Consider the following 21,051-nt stretch of genomic DNA (forward strand, 5'->3'; position numbering starts at 1 on the left):
TGCTGCCTCTTTAGTTGAACCATTTCTCGTAGAATTCCAATCAGAAGATCCATTAGCTCCTTTTCTATATACAGATCTAACAAATATGACAACTAACATAATGAGACATGTAGTCAAGCCTGAAGTTTTGGAAGTAGCTACTTCTGTTATCAGAGTCGATATGAAGAGTGATAATTTGCTTCCTGCTAGCAAAATTGATATAGGATTTTCAACTAAGAGCGCATTGAAGAATGCAGGGGGCATCAAACACGTATCTATCACATCTAAAATGATGTTGAACGTGCGAATGGCGCATAGTAGATATGTGGAGTTCTGTCAGAATAAAAAAAATGAAGATGCACAAAAACAAAAGGAGTCTAATGAAAGAAAAAGAAAAGCAGAAGAAGTTAAAGAATTGAAAGCAAAACGAAAGAACTTGTTAGAACAAACATCAGCTTTAAATGACCAAATCAAAAATTTAGAAAAGAATAAATAAATGAACCTATTGTGATTCGCTGTTAATATAAGTAGTCATTAATTCAATAATATATTTCATTTATATTTTGTTATGAGTAACTAATATGTATCATTCTTTATGAAAAAACAATAAAAAAGCGATAATTATTTTTTTTGTATTGAATGCTATTGTTTATTGAATATTACTAAAAATTGGTTTACTAATATCGGGAAAATTAGAAAAAGTTGTCGGGAAAAAGCGGGAAAACTGCGGGAATTGAGATGCACGTCAGGTCTAGACACCCTGTATAAATAAATTGAGTACCTAAATAAGAACCGTTTGTATAAATCTTTGTCTCTATAAAAACCAACACAACATAATGGTAAACAGCTATACAGGCTATAAATAGGTAAACAAAGAAATACAAAAAATTTAGCATCGATTAACATAATAGAACAGGGCCGCCTTCACAGTGGCAATATATCAGTCTTTTTGTTTTGTTAAAATTGGTTTGTCTTGCAACAAATTGGTATCTAATGTTTTAAAATATTTTTCAAAATGGATTTTATTACATCAGATAAATAATTTATTGTTTATTCAAATATTTTAATATTTATCCTCCAGATAATATAAATTTACGTGATATTTCAATAACACTTGAGGGATAAATCAAATAACCCTTATCCTTGATTCATATTGAAAATAGGTTAAGATGTTATTATTAGAAAACAAGCAAGTGAACTCTTTCTGTAGCCTCAATCAAAATTTTTTTAAAATCGATATTTTTTGAAAACAAATTCAAACACTAGGAGACTAGGTATTTAAGATTATTATTATTTCTTTGACGCCTTTATCTAGGACTCAAAAATCGGAGGGCTGCACTTGATTGGAATTATAGTCTATTTCAGAAAGGTATATAGTAATAAAATAGGGAATTCCGTCCAGTTCGGCTCAATTTCGGTGTCGGCCATAGGTGTAGGAAATATTGTGTAGGGATTACTTAGGTAGTAGATTATACAGTTACGTTTTGCGTTTAACAGGTACCGTTTAACCTTCTATTAGTGCCTCTGCGTAATTTCAACCTTATTTCAGATTCGGCTTAACCATGCGCCGCAAGGGCAATGACAGTATTCCGTTGATAACTAAAAAACTTTCTTGGACCACTTTGAGAAATATGGATTTTGCCTGGGAAAAGCATAACCGTAAAGCACTACTTTTACTGGAAAGCGATGAAATTGTTAGCTGGCGACGAAAATACTTAAAAATTATAAAGCAGTACAGAACAGAGCAGAAAAAAATCTTTTATCTTGATGAGACGTGGATTAATAAAGGTTAAACAGTACCAAAAATGTGGCCAGACAAAAATATAACCAGTGCTCGCCAAGCTTTCATGGAAGGTCTATCAACGGGTATTAAGGTGCCTTCAGGTAAAGGGAATTGACTAATAATCGTCCATATTGGAAGAGAAGAGGAATTTTTAAAAGAAAGTTTGATAACCTTTCAGTCGTGTCATACGGGAGATTACCACGAAGACATGGATTCGGATGTTTTATATATATAAATATATATATATATATATATATATATATATATATATATATATATATATATATATAAATATATATATATATATATTTATATATATATATATATATATATATATATTTAAAATAAAATTTATAAAAATTAACATTACACATTATCATACCATAACAATATATATATATATATATATATATATATATATAGTTTATTTCAGAAATGTATAGAGCAATAAAATCTCATTAGGTATGCAAAGGGACCACAGAGTGACCCAACGAATGTTTAAGCCCCTTTCATACTTTGGCATTGATTTCATTGTAATTTTTTTTTATCAAGCGCAGTTAGTACCACCCGGGTTGGGGTCAATATATGGATTTAGCCTATTGTTATCCATTCACAAACACTGAAAATATTGTGCCAAAGGCGTGCCGGTAGGATACTCGTAAAAGGAAAGAATTTTATTTCAACAGAATAAAAATTAGGTATTATGTACATAGTATTAGGTACACTTATTTTTTATTGAACATTATACAAAAAATACATTAAAGAGAAATTAAATTATAAAAAATAAAAATATTGTCTTTTTTAATGATTTAGTTAGCAATAATATGATGGTGTGCGCAGCACAGTTACACTATGTTTTTCTGCTACATCTTCCACGGCGTATTTCATAAAACTATGTTTGTGTAAATTTGCTATCGCTAATAATTCTTTTTTTATCGATTTATCTTCAAATTCAATACTTTTGATGGTGAACCAGTCAATTATTTCTAGTCTTCAAAAACATCCGAATCCATGTCTTCGTGGTAATCTCCCGTATGACACGACTGAAAGGTTATCAAACTTTCTTTTAAAAATTCCTCTTCTCTTCCAATATGGACGATTATTAGTCAATTCCCTTTACCTGAAGGCACCTTAATACCCGTTGATAGACCTTCCATGAAAGCTTGGCGAGCACTGGTTATATTTTTGTCTGGCCACATTTTTGGTACTGTTTAACCTTTATTAATCCACGTCTCATCAAGATAAAAGATTTTTTTCTGCTCTGTTCTGTACTGCTTTATAATTTTTAAGTATTTTCGTCGCCAGCTAACAATTTCATCGCTTTCCAGTAAAAGTAGTGCTTTACGGTTATGCTTTTCCCAGGCAAAATCCATATTTCTCAAAGTGGTCCAAGAAAGTTTTTTAGTTATCAACGGAATACTGTCATTGCCCTTGCGGCGCATGGTTAAGCCGAATCTGAAATAAGGTTGAAATTACGCAGAGGCACTAATAGAAGGTTAAACGGTACCTGTTAAACGCAAAACGTAACTATATAATCTACTACCTAAGTAATCCCTACACAATATTTCCTACACCTATGGCCGACACCGAAATTGAGCCGAACTGGACGGAATTCCCTATTTTATTACTATATACCTTTCTGAAATAGACTATAATTCCAATCAAGTGCAGCCCTCCGATTTTTGAGTCCTAGATAAAGGCGTCAAAGAAATAATAATAATCTTAAATACCTAGTCTCCTAGTGTTTGAATTTGTTTTCAAAAAATATCGATTTTAAAAAAATTTTGATTGAGGCTACAGAAAGAGTTCACTTGCTTGTTTTCTAATAATAACATCTTAACCTATTTTCAATATGAATCAAGGATAAGGGTTATTTGATTTATCCCTCAAGTGTTATTGAAATATCACGTAAATTTATATTATCTGGAGGATAAATATTAAAATATTTGAATAAACAATAAATTATTTATCTGATGTAATAAAATCCATTTTGAAAAATATTTTAAAACATTAGATACCAATTTGTTGCAAGACAAACCAATTTTAACAAAACAAAAAGACTGATATATTGCCACTGTGAAGGCGGCCCTGTTCTATTATGTTAATCGATGCTAAATTTTTTGTATTTCTTTGTTTACCTATTTATAGCCTGTATAGCTGTTTACCATTATGTTGTGTTGGTTTTTATAGAGACAAAGATTTATACAAACGGTTCTTATTTAGGTACTCAATTTATTTATACAGGGTGTCTAGACCTGACGTGCATCTCAATTCCCGCAGTTTTCCCGCTTTTTCCCGACAACTTTTTCTAATTTTCCCGATATTAGTAAACCAATTTTTAGTAATATTCAATAAACAATAGCATTCAATACAAAAAAAATAATTATCGCTTTTTTATTGTTTTTTCATAAAGAATGATACATATTAGTTACTCATAACAAAATATAAATGAAATATATTATTGAATTAATGACTACTTATATTAACAGCGAATCACAATAGGTTCATTTATTTATTCTTTTCTAAATTTTTGATTTGGTCATTTAAAGCTGATGTTTGTTCTAACAAGTTCTTTCGTTTTGCTTTCAATTCTTTAACTTCTTCTGCTTTTCTTTTTCTTTCATTAGACTCCTTTTGTTTTTGTGCATCTTCATTTTTTTTATTCTGACAGAACTCCACATATCTACTATGCGCCATTCGCACGTTCAACATCATTTTAGATGTGATAGATACGTGTTCGATGCCCCCTGCATTCTTCAATATATATTATATATATATATATATATATATATATATATATATATATATATATATATATATATATATATATATATATATATATATATATATATATATTGGTATTTTATGGTATATTAACAAGGTACTCGAATGCATCTTCTATATTGAAACATATGTCAAATATAATCGAGAAAATTGAAGTCTGTCAGATGTAACTTTTTTAAATCTAATATTTAAATTATCATTATAACCATTTATGTTTATAATAACACATGTTATTAAGCATAAATTTCAAGTAAATTGCATAAAAATAAAAATTTCCTAATTTAGAACGAGTACGGCCCATACTATTAATTAATTTTCCCAGGCGATTTCTCAATAACTTAAAATAACGTAGGTGTCTTTTTACTAGATGTTATCTGAACTAACACTTGATCAAGGCTAATCCGTTCAGTTATGGTGTTCAGTTCAGTGTTCCCTCCTTTTATACTTCCATGTGCTTTACTCATTTTTTTTTCGTTGTCGGTAGGTTTCTATTTTTCATAGTCTACAAAAAGGGCACATTCTTAGCCTACTTATTACAACTAAAAACGATCTTAAAGAGGGAATCCATTTACTAAAGTTATCCCTACTCGCGATTTTGCAAAATAATAAATATTCGTTCTTTGTTATTATTCTTCTTATTCTGTCTTCTGCTGGTCGCGGTCCACCTATTTTTTCTTTAAATGCCGTCTAGTCAGTCAACTCCATCAACTAGATGTTGAAATGAGTCCTCAGCTATTCGATTTATCACCTGATGGTGTCTATAATTACTTGTATCTATCTCAGGTCCAATTATCGGTACATCTTCTGGGTCGTTATGCACCAAGGTGCAGTCACTGCTTGCATCATGCTGAGATATTCTAATGAAATAAATCGAAAAGTTTTTACATCGTTTCTATTTGTTTCTACATATTAATACCTCCGGTACGTTCAAGTAGAAATCAAGGAAAATTCTCACTTTGTATCGATATAAGTGGTATAAAATGTATTTTTCGTTATTTTATTTGTTGATTGTTGAATAATTCAATAAAAAATATATTACTGTTAACACTAACAGAGGAACACGAACCAAGCTACTTCTCCAAGATTGTAAAATTATTTTATGTTTGTTTCCAGCACCTGTAACTTTGAAACAGCAAGCACGAATAGAGAGATTGCGGATAGAACTTAACACCGAAAAAGCCAAATTAGTGATAATGCAACAGGAAATTAAAGAATTAGAGAAAAGTAGACTAGAAAGTGAAGTAAATATAGAAATAGAGAGGCAGCTGCTACAGGAGATAAAACATCTTAGGTACCAATGCAACGACTTGGAATTAGACGGTAAGTAAAGCTATATTTTTGAAATATATCTATTAAATTCAAATAAGAATTCGAACAGTTCATTGTTAACCGTACACTTGAGTCTATGTTAACTGACATTGGTAGATCGCTTGAAATTGGTTCAAGATTATGACAAAAGCGGATAATCAAATTAACAAATTACAACTCGCAATCCTACCAATAAACACTATTACTTTGAAAGTAATATTTACTACATTTTTAAAAAATATTCTTTAGTCACGTTAAATTTTGAAATAGGGACTATATATTTTTTATCAGTTAATTCCTTTATTTATATATATATATATATATATATATATATATATATATATATATATATATATATGAATTGTAAAGAAGTCTTTGCCGGCTATATTATGAGTAGTTTTTTTTTATTGGGAACGTGGCAAAGAAACACCAAAATGGACTAACTTCAATATATTTTCCGAGCTTTCGAATACTTATATATTCATCGTCTGGGAATGAAATTATGGTCAAATACAATATAAGAAATATATATAAATATATAACAATAATAAAATTTTACTTACAATAATTAATTAAGATTTCCGGTGATTTTAAAGCTTGTAAAAATTTTTAATCTCATGGAATTCAATATTCAAATTGACTTTCATAGAAAGATTGATTAATTGAAATATTTATTTTGGTTACTATAGGAATTTTTATTACTTTTCGATTGGTTTGATTTTGAATGACGTTGAATTTTTATAGGTTAGATAAGGATAAGTTATAGTGAATGATGTTTAATATTGATTGGTAAATTTATGTATAATTCTATGGAAATTCAACCCCATTAACAACCAACTAACCTTACCTAACCTATAAATTTCAACTTCACTTATAACGACCTAACCTATAAAATTTATTGTCATTTATATTCTAGCCAATGAATATTCAACTACATTCATAACGACCTAACCTATTGAAATTTAATGTTATTAATGGGTAATTAATACGACAAAATTCAGAAGGTCTTTCCTATAACAAAATAACCTCAGCGTACCCCTTTCCGAGATAGCAACCTTAAAAAGTGATAACTAAAATTTAGTTTCATTTTTTTTCTAAAATTTCAGTAATGCGAGAAATTTGAAATTCTATAATTTTCGTGCACTCGCAATGGTCTAGCTATGGGTAATTTTTTTCAGTATTCCTCTTACATTATATGGGGTAAAGTTAGGAACTCTTACTTTATTTCGAATAAAAACTTTTCATTAATACGCACTGTAATTAAAACAAGGTACAGGGGGTTATTTCCTGCATTTATTATGAATCGTATTACACTTTACTGTTTACCCCTCAATTTATTAAAAAAATTTATGAATTATAGTGTTTTTTTTTCTCTGCTGCTATTGGTTTTGGGAGAAAATTTAAAAATAGAAAATATTTTTAAATAAAACAAGGACTTTAAATTATAATTTCATTTCATTCAACAAAAATTACAGAATTTCAAGTTTCTAACGTTACTGAAATTTTAGAAAAAAAAACTAAACTTAATCTTAGTCACCACCTTTTAAAGGTGATACCTCGGAAAGGGGTAGGCCGAGAAATATTGTTATAGGAAAGACCCATCTTAATTTCATATGAACAATCACCTCCTGATTTTTTCGCATGAATTTAGAAACTTGTTATTAAGGTTACTTCTCTCAAAAGAAACCATACTTCGTACTAATAGATTCTTCAATCTGTTTATAGTAAGTAAAGATTAGTAGCTGATGTTTTATATAAAAAAAAGGTTTTCATTTGTTCTAATTCATTGGAACAGATTAGTAGTCAATACGAGCTGCAAATCGCTACTAATCACAGTTTTAAGAATTTTATCTCTAGGAAACTTAATATCCACATTTTTTTTTTCGAACGAAACGAAACTGCAAAACACGGCTACATGCTCGTTATTTTTTTTCTATATCACTTTTACGGTACTAGGAAAAAAATTATATTAAAACTTTGTTTTTATACGCGTAATCACAAATTTTGAGAGCTAAACTACTGGAAATCACTTTTCGGTGGTACCAACTGCTGAACATAAGAGCAATATCCAGCACTGTCTAGTTTTTCTTTTTCTACTGCCTTACACCTTCAGTGCGTTGGCGATTATCTTATGGTCAGACATCTATTTATAGCGGCATGACACAGCTCACCAGTGTTAAATACGCCAGTCCAGGGTTTTATATTGCGTAGCCATGACATTTTTTCTGCCTACGCTTCTCTTTCCTTCGATCATTCCTTGTATGATCAATTAGGGTATTGTATAACTTTCTCCTCTAAGAACGTTACCCAAGAATCCTTTCGCACCTTCATCAAGTTGAGCAACTTCTCTCAGTCCCCACTCTTCTTTGTACATCCTCGTTCCTCATGATATACTCAACATTCTTCGAAGAGTCCACATTTCGAAGGCTTCTAGTTTATTGATGGACGATATCTTTAATGTCCATATTTCCATGCCGTACAGTAAAATTTACCACACATAACATTTGACCATTCTATTCCGAAGGGGTCCAAGGAGAGATTACGGTTACACAATATCGGTTTAAATTTAATGAATTCCTGTCTTGCTTGTTCAATGCGGCATTTAATTTCCTGCTGAGGATCTCAGTTCTCATTTATAGATATCCCTAGATATTTAAACGTCTTCACTTGCTCGATAGGCGTGTTACCTATATGCAGTCGGGCACTTAAAATTTCATTTCTACTTATTGCCATGCACTTGGCTTTTGTTGCATTTATTTTTAGTCATATGACTTCCCAATATTATATATTTTTATTCTCCGTGAGTATTGCCGTATCGTCCGCATAGCGAATATTATTCAGCGGGTATCCATTAACTTTAACGCTATAATCAGAGCCCTCAAGACTATCAAGAGCCTCAGCAAAGACATTCTCTACATAGAGATTGAACAGCATAGGAGACACCCCTGGTGTTCCCCTCTTAAAACTTTGAAGTCCTCTGTGTCACTACTGGGTCACTCCACTTAGTTCTTCTAACTTTCTGAACATCCTTGTGTAAAGAATACAGAGGAATACCTTGAGCATATGACTCATTAAACTAATCGGTCGATTATTTTTGCATTTTACCGCTTTTGGTGTCTTAGGAATCATTATAAAAGTTGAGTAGAGCCAATCGTTTGGAATGTGACCTGTGCTACAGATGTCGTTGAAAAGGTTTACCAACATGTCAATGTTTTCGTCTTCGAACAGCTTTATAGCCTCGGTTGCAATGTCATCTGGTCCAGTAGCTTTACCCACCTTTGCTACTTTTATGGCGTGTTCTACCTCACTTCGGATAATGGGAGGGCAGGATAAATTTTCAGTAGGTAGGCTTATGCTAGAATGTTTTGGTCTGTCGTCACTGAATAGAGATGTCTCAACCAACATTTACAATTAGTAGCTCGATCAATTCATTAATAATGTTCCTCTTCTTTAATCGTATAATTTTCCCAGTTTTCAGGCTTCATATTATTTACAACCTCCAAAAACTACTGTTTAACATCATTCATTCGAAAAGAATTATTTTTTATTGAAACTTTTTCTGTGCCATTACCAGTTCAATCGTGTTTAGTTCGCAATTATATCTTGGTGATCTAATCACCGTCATCCCACGATTTTCTGCAATTTCATATTTTTTAGGTTTCCCTCTATGAAGGGAACACAAATAATACAGTTATTTTCTCACAGAACCGTGATGAATTTACCCCCTTGTGTAATTTTTTTTAAAACACTTGGTTGTGGGCAGTTTTTCTGCCTCGAGTGATAACTTGCATTATCCTTTACTATTATACAGTTCTATACAGGAAAAAGATCTCTTCGTAGTCACCGGTAGGAGTATATTCAAATGTCAATAAGTCAAACCTAACCGTCAAATAAAAACCGCTTGGACTGCCAATGTGTACTATTATCAGTTCGCACCCCTTTCCTTTAGGTGAATTTAAACCAGCAGATAAATTATTTTAAAAAGCCTGACTTCTACATGTAACAGTGTGTACCTCGTTGATTCATGTTTCTTCTAAATAAAATACATTCCTTCTTTAGTTCCACATTTCTTTCATAGTTTTTAATTAATTTCTTCTTCGTACTACAATATCGCTTCTTTCTATTAAAATAGACTTTTTGAAATTCTTTTTCCAGCAAAAACTTATTTCTTTCAAAAGTTTTCATGTGCTTCTACTTTTTTTTAAGAGGAACGCACGCACTTTCCTTCAAATGATTTTCTATTCAAAACATTGCTTTTATTGAGCATTACATGCTGTTTGGAACTCGCCACATTTATCTTCTTTAATAATTACGTAAATCGTAGCATACTACTAACTAATCCCACAGTGTCATCAACACTTTTAAATAAATGTGTATCTGCGAATTATTTGAAACAAATAATATTAATGTTTTTTTCATTGAGTGTTAAAGTGCCGATTTTACACGGCCCCTTCAAATGTTTCATAATCACACTAGAATTGACAATAGACTCCACACTGCACCTTGCAAGTTACAATTAAACTAAACTTAAGAATACACAAATTCAACCTCTTCACTAAATAGAAAACCCTACATTCGTATTTTTGGTGAAATTTGTTGCGAAGAGATTCATGGAATTAAAATAATACAAAGTTTCAGCGATTATTGGGAATCTTCAATATACACGGATTTTGGCATTTCCAAACCTTTTTCTAGTTCTCTATACAGCTTATGGTTATAAAAGACCAATAAAAGACTGAAATCTTGTATTAGCTGAGGTGCATTTATAAAGATTTTAGAAAATATTTATATTAGTGTGTAGTAATATTTAAAATGAACGTACTAAGTTTTGCATTAGAAATTAGGTTTTATTATTACTCTCTTGTACCTAAAAATGCACTGTAAGATGCAGTCTCTATCCGCTCCGTATTTGTTTTAAGTTTAATAACATCTTGGCATTTGCATTTATTCCAAATAAAAATAATTCTAATGTAGGTACTTAATTTCAAACTAGCCAATATTTACCTCTAAATACATAATATTCAGAACTGATTTTGAATACTTCTTTGATTATAATACTATAATAAAATTATTTTTTAGGTGAAGCATTTTATAATAACATATACACTGGTCAACATATAAATGAATTCCCCACTCCTCCACCAAGACTTCGACACAACAGCAGAAGACGTTTACCATATCAACCGCCTCCTGATTTCGAAGGTCCGAAATGGAACTGTGACGTATGTACATTCCTCAATCATCCCATCTTGGACAAATGTGAGCAGTGCGACTTTCCCAGAATCCTACACGGTATGAAACAACCCGAGGCAGTTAATCCTAACCTGACAATTGACGCCCTACGCATGCTTAACCAGTTTGATGTATGCCATGCTACTAGGTCTCTTAGTTTGAGTAACGTACCACAAGGACAGGTTACGAGACCCATAGGGTTTGTTCTTAAAGAAAATGAACCAACCACTTCTCTGCCCTCGCAAATTAATACAAGCCGCTCTGCGCCAAGTTTGCTAAATAAATTATTAAGTAACAAAAATAATGTTTAGTGCTTGCAGATGTGTGACAGTGTTTACTAATAAGACTATTATAATATTCAGTGATATATTTGTGATGTTTCAAAATTTACCTATTACATCAAAGTAAATTTTTTACTTGGACTTTGAGATTTTTTTAACAAGTATTTTTCAAAATATTTTTTAAAAGTGGTAATGTAGAATTCTAGATGCCTTGATCTGTTCAAATATGTTTTCACAAAAAATATGTGTCTCAAAATAATATATATATATATATATATATATATATATATATATATATATATATATATATATATATATATATATATATATATATATTCTGTGGATGTGAGATAAAAATAGTTTAAATGAAGTGACTAAACTAAGCAATTCTTGATTGTGCAAAAAAATATCTCTATATCCTGTAGTTCAAAAATCTAAACCATTTAAGTAACTTCGAAAATAAAATCAATGAAACAACACAAAACAATTACATATGTCATTTACATGAAGAAGTATCGTTTACAGAACAGATTATTTTTTTTGTCTAATTGTACATTTCAATTGTCAACCCAACATTAAATGAAATTGATGAAAAATTAATTTTACCCAGTAATTTCCTAACCCAATTTTCAATCACGCTGAAAGTTTATTATAATCAGAATGTTAGAATACGCAATATATAACATAGAGTACCAAATAAGTTTTTGGGACAATTTCAAATTACCCTTGTTTTGAATATTTCATAACAAAAATCGATGGCATAATTTATTTTGTATTTCTTCACGTAAATATGCAAGAATCACTGTAACAACACTTTTCAATGATCTGACCTCTTAAACATACAAACTTATTGATTTCTGAAATAATTTCAAGCTAAAAATATTAAATTAAACTTGTTTAACTTTAATAGCTAATCTTTATTGATTACAGCTGAATCAAAACCTGGCCTTCTATATATTGTATCACCCATACTATTCAAATAACTTGCTTTTTATTATACAATAAACAAACCTTATCAACAGGGTGTTTAAATTTACATGTTTCATTCACATGAAGAAGTACATTTACAAAACAGATTAATTTTTTCTCTAATTGTACATTTTAATTGTCAACCCAACATTATATGTATGTATATTTTACCAACCAAATTTATTCCTGAAAAAATTAAATAAACGTCCATACAAAAAAATATTTTGAAATCTTTGTTCACTTCAATAGATAATCTTTATTGATAATAGCTGAATCAAAATCTGGTCTTAGCTATATTGTATCACCCATAGCATTCAAATAACTTTCTTTTTATTATACAATATAAAATCCTTATCAACAGGGTGCTTGAAATTATTACCACAAAATTCGGGTCAGGTCAGGGTCTGAGCTCATTAAAACATTAAGCAGAAAAGAATCTTCACAATTTGTCAAAATTACTCATCATTGAGACGCAGTAATCGAGAATTGAGTAGAACTTCAACTAGAGTGCAATTGAGTTTTTATTTTATTTTTTTCTTGAATTAAAATGAAGCTTGAAATTCTATAAAGTCAAAATTCTAAAGGCCCACCGGTGTTTTTTATAAATTCTTGTAACATAATAATTGGGTGAAGTTAGCAACCTTACTTTATTTAATATCAAATCTTGTTTCCAAAATTGGGTTTTACAAAATAGAATATATTTAAATTTTAATTATGCTTAGATTGTACCATCTAATAAGACCCAAAATTTGTAACTCTGTTAATGAAATTTTGTTTGCCGAAAAATGAAATTAGAGATACAATTTTTTACGCCCGTTTTTTCTTCAAAAAGAAATTATAAAAAATAGTATATCATCATAAACAACAGAATATAATTTATTTTGTGACATCTTATTTTTTAATGGAAACAATTCCAATAATATCACCTTTTTTCTCAAAATACAGGGTGTTTTTTTAAAAATATGACGGAAAAAATATTTATATCAATATTTATACAACATATATGTTGTATAAATATTTTGTCAAATAGACGGCAATAAATAAAAATATTTTAATCAATGTTTTCTTTCAATTAAGTTTCAGCATCTCCTGGGGATAACATACATATTCATGTTACACCAAGAATACCAAGACGTAAGATATTCATAATTATTTGTTATTAATCCAATTGTTTGTGCAAAACTAACATTCAACTTTATGTATATCAGCAACATATTATACAATGTGTTGCCTCCAAATTACTCCATTAAAATGTATATTAAAAATTATATAATATATATCCACCATACTATTCAAACATTTGATTCATATTAAAATTTAAAAAAGGCATTAAATTATAGAATATTTTTTTCTCATTAAAGTGTTTTGATGCTTTGAAACTGTTAAAGAACTTACTGAGTTGGGAAGTGGATGTTAAGAAGGGCGAAACAGCGGAAGTAGTCACTGCTTAGTTTTCACTAGTCCAGTTATGTCAGTTTATACCTTTTATTTCCTGTTTCCAAATTGTGTTAAGAAATTATTTTTTTGTATATTTAAATGGACTTTGGCTGAATTTTATCAACCAAGAGAAACAGGCATCCTGAACTCATGCATGAAACAATTCGTAAAATGTTACCCACAATATGAATTAAATTCTGTCAATATCACTCGAGACGGAAGCAAAAAAAGCTTAAAAAGCATGCGCGTTACTGAGATATTTTCTCATTCAATCATTTAATGACTGGGCGGAGAGCGAGTTTTGAATTGATATTAAGCTTAAACTCCTTCATTTTATACAAACCAAACAAAGAGAGAGTAGACACAAAATTATTTCTCTCTGCCTCAAAGAAAATATTAATACGTAATTGCATCTGTGAAAAGTCTGTTTAAATAAAATGTCTTTTGTTATCTGTCATAATCAATGTTCACCATAAAAAAAATAGTATAAAGCCAGACTGAATCTATAATTGGCGCAGGGTGTTGCAAACTTTCTGTGGTTTCACTGTAACCTGGTAAACCGGTTTACCAATCAAATGGCCGACGATAGAGAATAATGCAGCCGCAGCTGTACCTGTGCGCCTACCACTAAATTTAAAATGTACAAAAAAATTTAAAACAAATGAAAAAAAAAATACAAAATATCCCCAAAGCGGAAAGAACCGTGTCGTCGCTTTTCCTCCTTTTAGCCAATACAGCAAGCACAATCCCACGCAACCACTATAATCCCAGCCCTGCAGAGGAGCAACTTTCGATATCAGGGCCAACTCCAACAAACATTCCGCCTATAAAAAATTTCCCTTATGCTGCCTAAAAAGTTTCCAACAAATCTCTCTCTCTTATAATTGGCCCCAGTCTCTTTCACGCGCAAAGCAAAAGGTTTGATTTTATTTATATATCTCCACCTTCGTTGATGAAACAAATAATCTCAATTAGAAAAAAATCTAGCATGCTCTCTCAAACAATAAATACACAAATAAACAAGAAATCCTATGTTGAGAACAATGAAAGACTTCATAATAATGTAATTAAAAATTTGTTAATTAAATGGAAAAGTATTTCAAATGGAAGAAAAGTTGTATAAGATAAGTAACAGTTCAAAAACCTTCCAGAATCGCACAGGTATGGACGAAGGGTACGATATGAATTAAACAGTTGTAAATGAATTGATGCATGGCGAGTTGAAAAATTTAATATCATTTTTGACTGTTAGCAGTTGATTATTGAAAATTTCAACTACTTTTGTTGTGCAAAATAGTGTAGTAAAATAAAATAAAAATAAAATTTTATTACCAAAAGATTGGTACACGGTTACTTTTCAACATAATCACCAAAGAGATTGAGACGTTTGTAATACCTGTGGACAAGCTTTTCAATACCTTCTTCAAAGAACTTTGCCGCCAATGAACTCAAGTTGAGTACAAAATACATCTTGAAACTTGAAATTCCTTAGACATAGGCAGTAATGGTCAATCTGTGGTTTTCTTTAACCATTCTGTCAACTCATGAACCAGGTCATCTGAAACGACAGATTTACGTTCTTGGTCCCCTTCATCATGCACATCATTACAGCCATCTTTAAACTTTCGACATCTCGCACAACATCATAATTCATGAAGTTTTCCCCATACACACGACTCATTCTCCGATTAATTTCTGCAGCACTATTCCTTCAGTCTATAAAAAACGAATCATTCTTCGTAATTCACACTTGACGGGAGTATCAGTAGTGGCAAAAATGTTTACGTGGTTGCAGTACAACATCGACTGGGTTTGTAGTGAGAGCATCTGCACGGAGCGATCGGAAAAAAAATCGGCACTCGTATTTTTACATTTCTACTTTTATTCATAAAAATGTATTACTTATCGAAACAATAAGAATAATGAACTCTTATTATTAGGTTAACCCAATTTAACGCCTTTAAGTTGCATTATGCATGCGCTTATCCCTCGATCAAAACGCCAACCTGCACGCACAGAGTGAAATAATTAAGCGCCCGTGAAATGAACCATGTAAGATCGTGATTTCGACTTACACTTTTTATATACAAAGATGATTCTCCTTCCGTCTATTATCCATGCTGCAAAGTTTCTTATTATTGAAATCCCTCCATTTGGGCTTCTCTGTAGTTAAATTGATGGGCCCCTTAAAAAATTTAGATATAGGATCTAACTAGGGCAAACTATGCCCCTGATATTAACATTTTATATAACGTATGATATTCTGCTTAATCATGTGGTTATTCATGAGGTATATTGGAAATTATATAGTTATTTGAATCCATTCAATTTATATTTACGAAATAAAACGAGCTGGTATCACTGATTCGCCATCCGATGAAAATGTATCAAGGAACTATTAGATAGAGTCCAAATACGTAAGTTATCAACCAAATTTCTTCTTGCTATTAAAGATTTCATAAAAACCATATTTAAAGAACATTAATTAATCTGTGTAAATTGATACCATATTGAGGGCTGGAAAATGAGGGAAACTCCATATCTATAAACCTTTGAAATGGTGTGATAGTTGGAAATAATTTGTGATGTGTAGATCATTTAGCGCCGCTCTAAATGTTCATGCAGATTATAGTTATGATCACAGAACATACCAAAAAAAAGGTGAACTTGTATATAAATATAGGCAACACAAATTTAGTTCTGCCACCTACCAATCGTGACGCTAGTGTAATAAAAATATGTCATTACTGTCAATATCAATATGTTATTCATCAGTAAATATATTATCATTTCATGAAATTGGAAGATAACAAGGGTTAATGGAATGGCCAGCATCATCATCTATTCATGTCTTATAGAAATATTTTGATGGTATAGAAATTAAGTTTTTCTAGAATAAAATTTTTTGTCATAAATATAATTAAAGAGCTTATTCCATGTATAATGGTTGAAAAGAATTTATGAGATATTTAATCTCTAATATCTTCAATATACATTTGTAAATAACTGCTCTTTAGGAATAGAACAATAAATTGATATTGATGGAATAATTAATTTCCTTAGTATTTTATGTGTTTGTGGGCAACACGAAAAGCGATTCTATTTGTGTAACTTTAAAAGTAATTTGTTAATTATTTTCAACTTCCATTGCTTGTTGTAAGAAATATATGTAATTATGAAGCATTAATTTCATTTATTTACAGGAATCACACATTCGTGGGTATTATGAAGAAAACATGACTAAATCAAAAGCTACCTTTATATTTTATTTATATTTTTTTCAACCTCACATTGCTCACAGATATTAATCAAGCAATTTTTTAAGTTATATTGTTAAGTTTCTGTAAATATATTATTTATAATAAAGTTTAAGGCAAATGCTTATTTTGATAAAAAAAAACATTTTCAATTTTCTGTTACCTAATAAATTATTTTCAGGATAGTTTAACTCTCTGATTACCCCCTTTGATTCGTAACCTGAATAAACGGATTTCATCTGAGAGATCAAGTACATTTATTATTATGGTTCCCTTAACCGAAAGGGAACGGATAGAAATTTTAATGGCGGTAGGTTACTTGAAGCATAAGCTTCATTTAACGAAACACACTTTGAATGAACGTTCAGTAAGCAGAATTATTGTGGGTGAAGGAAGGCCAGGAATAAGCGACGATGCAAAGTTAGAGTTTGCTGTCAATAGATGACAACGCAACAGAAATTGCCTTGCAATCAAATGTTAGTCAGTCGTTTTTAGTAGTTTTTGAAGAAATAAAAACTGTACCAATTATTCTTGATATTTTTTAGTCTTAATATTATCAAATCGCGTGCATGTCACAAGAAATTGTTATAATGGATAACAGGATGAAACCGTTTTACTCAATACCCGTTCTAAACTCTCAATTCTTCCAAGGATTCCCGATCACTCTTTAATACCTCAGCCAAATAGAGTAATTCAACAAATTCCTTGATTTCAGCTATCTCTGAAAGCTTTGCGCCTCTAACTCTTAGATAGCGATTGGGAAGATAGCTGGAAGGTCTACTCTCTATTGTGAAATACAGAAACTTGGTAGCCCAAAACATATTCTACTAATTTTATAGATTAAATGTCCTCGACGAAAGGTTCTCTTTAATAGAAACAGGTAAAAACTTAGCAATAGAGGAACTGAAAGGAATGTTCCCACGTTGCATTCTTTTCTGTTACTATTTACAATCATAATATTCTAAATACTATGTCACTTATCTTGTCAAGAAATATTCAGTGTAACTTATATTTGTGACCAATCTTACAGGCTTATCCTGTTGACTATGATATACAGGGTTTTCAAAAAGTCCAAGAGCAAAGACAAAGGGCAATAAAAACTGGATTGGAATTATCATACACTATGTCATGGTTTTTTAGAACTTAGTAAAAGATCTTGATTGAAGACTTCCTTTTTGTAGATATAGTCATTTTTTATCAGATTATGTGAATAAATAAAACAGCCAACAAAGGAGTAAATGAAATTATATTCTTCTTTTTCAATCAATATATTTGGTAAGATGAGTTGAACGTAATATTTTATATAATTAATAAAAAGTAATCAAATAAATATTAATAAAGTATCAATTATTTTTAGAATCTAACAAAAATTTATTAATACAATCTAGAACTTGTGGAGAAATTTCATCAGATGTTTTACCAAAAAAATCTACTAGAATTTTCTTTTCCCTATAAAAATCTATAACTGGTCTTGTTAGCGTCTCATACAATTCCAGTCTTTTTTTAATCACTTCCGGTTTATCATCATCTCTTTTAGTTAAGGGTTCTCCAGTTATGTCATCCTTCCCCTAAAACATTTTTTTTAGTTGCAAATTCTAGTTTGAAGAGAACTTTCATCAGAATTTTTAATTAATTAATGAATTAGGTAGTAAAGAATAAGCCTAAGAAGAAGAAAGACATCTTCGATATTTTCCTTCATTCAAAATCTAGTGATATATTATCTAATTTCATTTGATTTTATGTTAGTTTTGATAATATCAGATTAAGTTGAGTAAAGGGTATCACTGCCCTCTTTTACTTACAGGAACTTTTGGTTTATTAAAAGTATCATTATAAACTCTTCCACTAGGTAAATGTACCCATCTACCTTCGACCCTACTAATGATCACTTCATGAGGAACAATTAAGTTTATGGCTAAATCTAATTTTTCTTTTTCCCATAGAGCTCTAGCTTGGGTCACTGTTCTAGGGAATCCTATGAAAAAAAAAATTATTCAATTTACTAAAGGATAAAAAATAAAATTGAAATTTGACATATAAATAAATTCACTATGCACAACAAATTTTTAATCATAAGAAACAAAAATACATTGTTAGCTCAAACAGAACATTGTTGTACCTCACATGCCACCATTCAATTCAAATTGAGCTGAATCAAAGCATAATGTAATATTTGGTGATGAAAGTACTCATTTCTTGAAAACTCTTACAGTAAGTTGGCGATATTTGAATAAAAAATCATTCAAGTTCTGAAAGTTAAGAAATATTGATAGATTAACCATTACTCCCAGTCTGACATTAAACTTCAAACCAGTTTTATTTTATTTTTAGTCATCTGTATATGATGTCAACTATTTCTCTAGTTTTATACTACCTTTGTTTTGCAATTAGAGGGAGAAATATATGACCTACATATATGTTTCAATGTCATGAACAAACGGTAGCATAATTTTGCCAAATACCGACTATGAAATTAGAAAGTAGAACCAGTATCAAAAACTAAGTAAATCAAAATTTGTCAAGGTATAAAGCCAGAGAATTTATTGTAATTTTTTTAATATGGTTATTTTTTGAAACTATAAAAGAGAAATGATCAATTTATTACAACTAAATTGAACCTCAAAACTGATTGTTATTAAAATTCAATTTTTCCATATTCACCATCTAATAACCATGTTTTTGTTGGGAGTTTTCGAAGTTCTGAAGATACAAAATTGATCATCACATCATCTGGTACAAGTTTTCCGTCATTGATATACTTAAGAGCTTCTAAACCAATAGCTGAAAACAAGAATGGCAGTTTTTAATTCAGTAGCTCTTTATCTTATTTGATTAAATACTCAATTATACAAGCTTTGCTGGATAAATCGTATAGCTGATAGATAATATTAGATTAATGTAGTGAACAAGTTCATCACTTTTCTATTAGATGTTAAATCAGTTTTTCAAATATTGGTGTTACTTGGAATTAATAGTTATAACGGGAAATAAATTTACATAGATTTTATATAAAGATATAACTACTTGTATTTTTTAATTTTTAACAAGATTATATATTGGAAAATCTGTACACTTTGGATTACAAAAATTCCTTCTATTATAATCAATATACATATTTCAGCATGATCTTTTTATGATGTTTGGTTGGATAAAACAGAATTTTTGTTAAGATGAACTAATCTGAATCAGCTTATGTATTTGATGAACACTGTTTCTTTTCAATAAAATTAGTAGTAACACTTATTCAGAATGAATTTTGTTGTCATGTAAAATCTGGTAATAAAACAATAACCTAAGTTTTTCAAACAATACTTTCACTTAAATCAGATTATCTGTTATACTTACAAGTTTTTTGTTGAATATTTTGTCTTAATTTATCCCCACTAGACACATATACCAATCTAAATTTATTTAAAATACGTGCCGAAATTGTACCTTTTCCTGAACCCGGAGCACCTAGTATAACAGTTTTAAGAGCAACGGTACTCATTTTTACTAATAGAAATAAATGAAAATGACTTGTAAATAGTAATTATGGACTTTGAATGTTTATTAATAATTGTTATCAGATATTCATACTTAAAACTAGACGTAAAATTCAATATTAGATCCACGCAGCAAAAATAAAAGTAAATAGTCTCAAATAAACTTGGCAACACTTACGAATCAGTATTCATTTAACCTACACCCATTACATGCTGGTCCACAATTTAATTAATAAAATTATTTGACAGACATATGATTTTTATTTGTATCTCTATACATAAATTTGACGACTACATGATATAATTTAATGATGTGCCCCTTCAGACAAATGTTATTGATTAGCTTTGGCATTCTTATAAATACATAAAATTGCGTAGACGTTTTTTTATTTATTAGTTACCGTTAGTACCTAGGTTCTTACATATATAGGTACATAGAATATAGGCATACTCAGTATATGTTTTGTTTTGGATAATATAGCTCCATATCTCGATTCCCTTAACTTAGTATAAATGAAAGCTAATAATCTATGCAA

General features: G+C 30.2%; 2 protein-coding genes across 5 annotated transcripts in view; one reads left to right on the forward strand and one right to left on the reverse strand.

Annotated features, from left to right (window-relative positions):
* The window catches only part of LOC130900445 (TGF-beta-activated kinase 1 and MAP3K7-binding protein 2), a 55,896-nt gene extending 38,681 nt beyond the window's left edge, over positions 1-17,215 (forward strand). Inside the window, exons 3-6 of one of the 4 annotated variants that reach the window (XR_009060183.1) lie at positions 5,660-5,866; positions 10,934-11,146; positions 13,414-16,644; positions 16,977-17,215. Coding sequence is in view for 3 of the 4 variants with exons in the window: in XM_057811073.1 (XP_057667056.1) it covers positions 5,660-5,866; positions 10,934-11,397 (671 nt within the window). In the remaining variant the exon portion in view is untranslated. Of the gene's footprint in view, positions 1-5,659; positions 5,867-10,933; positions 11,509-13,413; positions 16,645-16,976 lie in introns of those variants that run through there. The other 3 variants (XM_057811074.1, XM_057811075.1, XM_057811073.1) reach the window with 3 other exon arrangements.
* Positions 17,216-18,264: 1,049 nt separating this feature from the next.
* On the reverse strand, positions 18,265-20,699 carry LOC130900447 (GTP:AMP phosphotransferase AK3, mitochondrial). Its single transcript, XM_057811076.1, has 4 exons — positions 20,376-20,699; positions 19,692-19,811; positions 18,833-19,005; positions 18,265-18,598 (listed from the first exon to the last, which is right to left on the reverse strand). The coding sequence occupies exons 1-4, from the start codon at positions 20,518-20,520 to the stop codon at positions 18,374-18,376; spliced, it is 663 nt and encodes a 220-aa protein (XP_057667059.1). The 5' UTR covers positions 20,521-20,699; the 3' UTR covers positions 18,265-18,373.
* Positions 20,700-21,051: the final 352 nt, after the last annotated feature.

The sequence above is a fragment of the Diorhabda carinulata genome, chromosome X, assembly GCF_026250575.1.
Source record: "Diorhabda carinulata isolate Delta chromosome X, icDioCari1.1, whole genome shotgun sequence".
NCBI classification, from domain to species: domain Eukaryota; kingdom Metazoa; phylum Arthropoda; class Insecta; order Coleoptera; family Chrysomelidae; genus Diorhabda; species Diorhabda carinulata.

What these genes read in the sequence shown, in the direction of transcription:
- LOC130900447 (XM_057811076.1), bottom strand. Translation starts at nt 20,520, where the DNA reads ATGAGTACCGTTGCTCTTAAAACTGTTATACTAGGTGCTCCGGGTTCA. An exon ending in AAATATTCAACAAAAAACTT is followed by an intron (nt 19,812 to 20,375) that starts GTAAGTATAACA and finishes TCTTGTTTTCAG; the next exon opens with CTATTGGTTTAGAAGCTCTT. An exon ending in AAAAACATGGTTATTAGATG is followed by an intron (nt 19,006 to 19,691) that starts GTGAATATGGAA and finishes TTTTTTTCATAG; the next exon opens with GATTCCCTAGAACAGTGACC.